The sequence below is a fragment of the Hylobates moloch genome, unplaced genomic scaffold, assembly GCF_009828535.3.
Source record: "Hylobates moloch isolate HMO894 unplaced genomic scaffold, HMol_V3 SCAFFOLD_2794, whole genome shotgun sequence".
Taxonomy (NCBI): domain Eukaryota; kingdom Metazoa; phylum Chordata; class Mammalia; order Primates; family Hylobatidae; genus Hylobates; species Hylobates moloch.
Genome location: NW_026655069.1, coordinates 942 through 7,610, shown reverse-complemented (window position 1 = coordinate 7,610; position 6,669 = coordinate 942). Strand labels below are relative to the sequence as shown.

The 6,669-nt window shown below is 45.4% G+C and overlaps 1 protein-coding gene across 1 annotated transcript in view; it reads right to left on the bottom strand.

Moving 5' to 3' along the window:
* Positions 1–5: 5 nt before the first annotated feature.
* Positions 6–6,669, bottom strand: part of LOC116465051 (killer cell immunoglobulin-like receptor 2DS2) — a gene marked incomplete at both ends in the record, with an annotated part of 7,600 nt that continues 936 nt past the window's right edge. The window contains 2 exons of the mRNA XM_032148261.1: positions 6–106; positions 4,207–4,257. Coding sequence (XP_032004152.1) covers positions 6–106; positions 4,207–4,257 — 152 coding nt within the window. The remainder of the gene's footprint in view (positions 107–4,206; positions 4,258–6,669) is intronic.

The window sequence follows — 6,669 nt, the reverse complement described above, 5'->3', positions numbered from 1 at the left end:
CTCTTTTTGTTGGAGCACCAGCGATGAAGGAGAAAGAAGAGGAGGATGGTGAAGGGGATGATGACCATTGAGGTCCCAATCAGAATGTGCAGGTGTCTGGGGTTACCTGGAAGTAGATGAGGCACCAATAAGAAGCTAATCATAGCAGTTCCTCTTTATGAATTGTCTCGCATTTCTTGATTGACAGGTAACCACATACAATGTCTCTTTAGGACAAGCAGCCTGATGGCGGGAGACCCAGCTTTCTCCTGCTTTCTCAGTTATAGCTCTCATAGTAACCATAGAACGTGCTGAGGATACAACTACTTTAGTTTAGATGTTTGACCCCTTCAAACCTCACATTGAAATTTAACCCCCAGTGTGGGAGATTCGGCCTCTTGGGAGGTGTTTGGGTCATGGAGGTGGATCCATCATGAACAGATCAATGCTGCCCCACACGACGGGGTTAGCAAGTTCCCCCTCTATTAGTTCCTGGAGAGCTGGTTGTTATAAAGAGCTTGGAAGCTCCATTGCTCCCCCTCCCCTTTGCTCCCTCTTTTGCCTTGTGATCTCTGTGGTCTCTGCACAGACAGACCCTCCTTCCCTTCTGCCAGAGTGGGAGCAGCCTGAGGCCGTCACAGGAAATAGATGCCGGTTCCATGCTTCCAGTACAGCCTGCAGAACTGTGAGGCAAACAAATCTCTTTTCTTTAGAAGTTACCCAGGCTCAAGTGTTCCTTTACAGCAACAAAAATGGACTAAGACAGTAACATCCTCAGATCAGGAGGAACGTCCAGAACAGCCTGGGCTGTCTTCTTGTTCTCCTGGAGGAGGACGTCATGCAGTGCTTTAGCTGAGTGCTTCCTGCGGCTCCAGGGTACAAAACCCAGGCTGGGCTGCTTTCTGGCTTCCCCCAGCTACACTGCAAATGGGGTGAGTCCATATGTCCTGAGCAGCTTTTCTGAGCCTTGAGAGACTGGCTCACATTGAAATATAGGCTTCTGTTGTCACTTGCTGCTTATCTGTTAGTAATGAATCTGTCTATTTAATGTATTCTCTGTGTGTTCTGTCTCCCTGGAGTGACGGTGAGTGATAGGAATTGCTATAGGCCCAGGCGCAGTACAGGAGGTGTTTAGAGTCTTCTCTGGGAAGACTGGACTGGGATTGATACACAGCAAATGTGCTTTACAGTTTCTACATCCACAGCATTCTCGAGTCAAACAACTTGCATTCTCCAAGAACAGGAAACAAAAGTGAAATCAAGATAAAAGAAGCGAAGTAGAATTCTCTTATGTCAGACAGCCAGGAAATAGTGTTGAAGGCCGTGTGAAACGTGCTACTCTTTGTGATCTCGGGAGACACATGTGAGGCTGCTGTTCCACCCGAGAGGCTGGGGAAGGACAACCCCCTCAACCATCTGTTGCTTCCATACCACCTGTCCTCCTGTGAATTAGTAGGAAAGGGGAGCAGGGGCTAGTGCTGGCGCTGATCTCTGATTCCAACATCTGACCTCACTCCAAGGAGTATTAGTGTTTACCTCCCCATGGTCTATCTGAATCTCCACAGGTGATTGGAAGCAGGGGTGAGGTGGGGGATTTGGGTGAAAGGGCAAGTTTTATGCCATGAACAGAGCACATTCTCTATTCCAGGACCTGTGCCGGTGGGTTCACGGGGCTTTCATATTTTCCATATGATCTCATGTTCCCAGAAAGCCAAATAAGGAAGAGGTTTTAGGCTGATTGCCTAATGGATAAGATAAAGGATCAAAGAAGTAATTACAGAGAAATAGAAAAATGATGATTGGAATTCAGGTGCCTTTGTCATTCGTGTGTGTTATATTATATTTATGCATTTCTTATTTTTATTTTTTGAGATGGAGTCTCCTTGTGTCACCCAGGCTGGAGTTCAGTGATGTGATCTCGACTCACTGCAACCTCCACCTCCTGGGTTGAAGTCATTCTCCTGCTTCATCCTCCAGAGTAGGAGCTGGGATTACAGGGATGCACCACCATGCTTGGCTAATTTTTGTATTTTTAGTAGAGATAGGGTTTCCCCATGTTGGCCAGGCTGGTCTCGAACTCCTGACTTCATGGAATCCACCAGCCTTGGCCTCCTGCAGTGCTGGGTTACGGGAGTGAGCCACCGTTCACAGACTTGTATATTATGCTATAATAGGTCTTTTCATTTCCACCACCCCTCATATATCTGTCACTCCTTTGCCAGGTATTGATTTATGTGTGGGATGAATAAATCTCAGAAAGAAATTAATGAAGCAAGGATTAAACAACTAGGAAAATCAAACCCAGCAAGCCTTTCCAGCCAATGATTCTACCTCACAAACATATCTTATATCCATCTACTTCATCCACTTAGTGTCGAAATCAGCACCACATTTCACCAGTGGGGCGGGAATTGCCTTTTCCACAGTCTCCTGGATTCCAGTTACGTACCTGGGCCTCCCTTGTTTTCATGTCAGTCACTATTAATCATGTAGGGATTCCTGGTTACCCTGAGGTGAATCCAATGGCTGAGTATAAAACACACACTCCTTGTTCCTCCTTAGTTTCCTGTGTACCCAGTGTGCTCTCCATCTCTCTACAGTCGACTTGCCATTATCCCCATCTCATTCCCAGCATTCTCTGTCACCCAAAATTATACACTCAGCATTATCTATTATTTATTTTGAATTCTGGCTGGGCACAGTGGCTCACGCCTGTAATCCCAGTACTTTGGGACGCTGAGATGGTTGGATCACTTGAGGTTGGGAGTTTCAGACAAGCTTGGCCAACATGGTGAAACATCCTCTCTACAAAAAGTATACAAAAAGAATTAGCCAGGCGTGGTGGCATTTGCCTGTAATCCCAGCTACTCAAGAGGGTGAGGCAGGAGAATCACTTGAATCCAGGAGGTGCAGGCGTAGTGAGCCAAGATTGTGACACTGCACTGTAGCCTGGAAGACAGAGGGAGACTCTGTCTCAATAAACAAACAAACAAACAAACAGATTTCATGCACAGATGCTTCCCAATGGATCATTCATTTATTGGCCCACTTGTGCATTCATTTTCTGCCCTCTCTTTTAACCATCTGCAATATCAGTGTCCCAAGGGCAGAGGCCAAATGCATTTTGTTCACTGTTTGTGGAAGGCAGGAGAATGCCGTCCCACCCCAAAATGTCCCTGTCCTAGCCTCCATAGCTTGCGAATATGTTATTTTACATGGAAAGGAGGAATGAAGATTGCAGAAGGAATTACGGTTGCTAATCAGCTGAACTTAAAACAAGGGTATCCTGGATGATTTCCGGGAGATTATGGTGGATTTTCATCTTGGTGAACCCAATAGAATCCCCAAGTTTTCAAAAGATGAGGAGGAAGGGAGAGCAGCATTCAGAGAAAGAGGTGTGGTAAGGAAGAAGGGTCTGAGTGATGCCATGTGAGATGTGACCAGTCTTTGTGGGTTTTGAGGAAGGAGGAAGGGGACCAGGAGCCAAGGAACATGGGAGCCTTTAGAAGCTGGGACAAGTGAGAAGGAGATTCTCGCCTGGAACCTTCAGAGGGAAGGCAGCCTTGCTGTCACCTTGATTTTAGCCCAGTGAGATGCACTTCATACTTTGAGCTACAGCACTGTAAGATAATTAAAAAACCGTTTTGTTTTCACCCAGGAATCTTGTGGAAATTTGTTATGGCAACAATAGGAAAAGTCTCCACACTGCACAGCCTGAGCATGGGGCCAAGGCTGAATGAGTCAGTGAGTCGAAGTGTGCGTGCATGAGCTCTGTTCTGTGTTACGGCAAGGCTCTTGCTCTGCTGAGTCAGCCAGGGTTGCTTCATGACCAACAGGAGCTCATTCCTTGGCAAGTGGAGCTTCTCTAAAACACCCACTCTCATCAGATGTTCCCTTCCCTTCCCTCTCTCAAGCCCTCAGGAATTTATCCTCCAGTTAGGAATGCAGGCAGAACAAACATTGCATTTTTCCTGAGAAGGATGTCAGATTGGCAATCATTCTTCTCGCTTGTAGGAGGTCTCAGCTCCATAAAATGAGAGATTAAGAGATTTCACTGAGCCCTGTGTTGGGCCCAGATCCCTTTCGCTGTTGGAGTATCTGGAGTTCGGAGATGGTTGAAGACAGGCGCACGATGTCAGAGCTGTGAGATGCTGAGTCAACGCTGGCATCCAAGGCTTCCACCTCCCCAGGTTTCCAAAAGCAGATATAAGAGGGTTCTGTACTCACCGGTTTTGGAGCTTGGTTCAGTGGGTGAAGGCCAACTGTTTGAAGGGTTTCCTAGAACATGAGACAGGAGAGATGTGAGGAAATGAGGGTGTCTGTCCTCTACTCAATGGAAATCTTTGAGGTTGGTTCACGGCCAACATTCTGTTATCTAATATTGGGCACTGGGAGTCCTGGGATCCTTTTTTCCATAGTTTTTATATGTGACACCCACTGTCTTGAGACTTCAAGGTATAAAGAGAAAACAGGAACATCACACTACCTGACTTAGAAATATGTTACAGAGCTGTAGTAAGCAAAACAGCATGACGTTGGCACAAAGAAAGGCACATAGAACAACGGAGCAGAATGAATAACACAGATATAATCCATGCATTTACATCCAATGTTTTTTTATTTTTTCTTTTGAGATGGAGTCTCGCTCTGTCACCCAGGCTGGAGTGCAGAGGTGCAATCTCGGTTCACTGTAAACTCAGCCTCCTGGGTTCAATCAATTCTCTCACCTCAAACTCCTGAGTAGTGGTATTACAGGTGCTGACCACCATGCTCAGCTAATTTTTGTATTTTTAGTAGAGACGGTGTTTCACCATGTTGGCCAGGCTGATCTTGAACTCCTGGCCTCAGGTGATCCACCCACCTCGGCCTCCCAAAGTGCTGGAATTGGAGGTGTTAGCCACCATGCCCAGCCCATCCAATGGACTTTGACAAAGGTGCCAAGAACTTGCAATCAGGAAAGGACAGTCTTTTCAATAAACAGTGCAGGGAAAACTGGATATCCACATGCAGAGGAATGGAACTGCACCTCTACCTGTCACCATACACAAAAAATCAAATGAAAATGGATTAAAGATGTGAGTCTAAGGCCTGAACCTATGAGACACGTAGAAGAAAATATTGGAGAAATGCTCCAGGACATTTGTCTGAAGAAAGACATTTTGTTTTAAACCTTCAAAACACAAGTAATCAAAGCAAAAAATAGACCACTGGGATTATGTCAAACTAAGCAACTTCTGCGCCGCTAAAGATAAACCAACAAAGTGAAGAGACAACCCACAGATTGGGAGCAAATATGTGCAAGCTATGCATCTGAGACAAGATTAATAACTAGAAATATAAGAGGCTCAAACAACTCAATAAAACAAATGATTTAATTGAAAAAGGAGCAAAAGACATGAAATTTCCCTGCATATGAAGAAGTGCTCAGTATCACTCATCATCAGAGAAATGCAAATCAAAATCGAAGTGAGTTTTCATCTCACCCCATTAAAATGGCTTTTAGGCCGGGTGTGGTGGCTCATGTCTGTCATCCTAGAACCTTGAGAGCCGAGGTGGGCGAATCTCCTGAGGTCGGGAGTTTGAGACCAGCCTGACCCACATGGAGAAACAGTCTCTACTAAAAATACACAAATTAGCCAGGTGTGGTGGCACGTGCCTGTAATCCCAGCTACTCGGGAGGCTGAGGCAGGAGAATCGCTTGAACCTGGGAGGTGGAGGTTGCAGTGAGCCGAGATCGCGCCACTGCACTCCAGCCTGGGTGACAAGAGTGAAACTCCATCTCAAAATAAAATAAAATAAAATAAAATAAAATAAAATAAAATAAAATAAAATGGCTTTTAGCTCCAAGACAGGCAAAACAAAGGCTGGCAAGGTGGTAGAGAAAGGAGAACCCTGGTACGCTGCTAGTAGGAGTGTAAATTAGTGCAGCCATTACGGAGAAAAGCATGGAAGTCCTTTAAATAACTAAAAACAGGTTGGGCACGGTGGATCATGCCTGTAATCCCAGCATTTTGCGAGACCGAGGCCGGCACCTCAGTTGAGGTCATGAGTTTGAGAGCAGCCCAGCCAACAGGGGGAAACCCCATCTATACTAAAAAATACAAAAAGTAGCCAGGCATGGTGGCGTGCTCCTGTAATCCCAGCTACAGGAGGGTGAGACAGCAAAATCGTCTGAACCCAGGAGGCGGAGGCTGCAATGAGTCAAGATCACATCACTTTTACTCCAGCCTGGGCACAGAGGGAAACTGTCTCAAAAACAAAAAGAAAACAACAAACGAAAAACTAAAAAGAGAACTTTCATAGTATCCAGCAATTTCACTACTGGGTTTATATCCAAAGGAAAGGACATCAGTGTATCGAAGTGATATCTGCACTCCCTTGATTGGTGCAGCACTGTTCACAGTAGCCAAGATGTGGAGTCAACCTACCTGCCCGTCAGTGGGTGAATGGATAGAGAGAATGTAGTACACACACAGTGGAGACTACTCATTCACATTAACAATAACATCCTGTCATCTGCAGCCACATGGATGGAACTGGAGGTCATTACAAAGATTCCCATTTCTCACCCATATACAGGAGCTTAAAATTGGATCTCATGAAGGTAGAGAGTAGAATGATGGCTACCAGAGGCCAGGAAGAAAAGGGTAGAGGGTTTAAAAAAAAAAAAAATATATATATATATATATA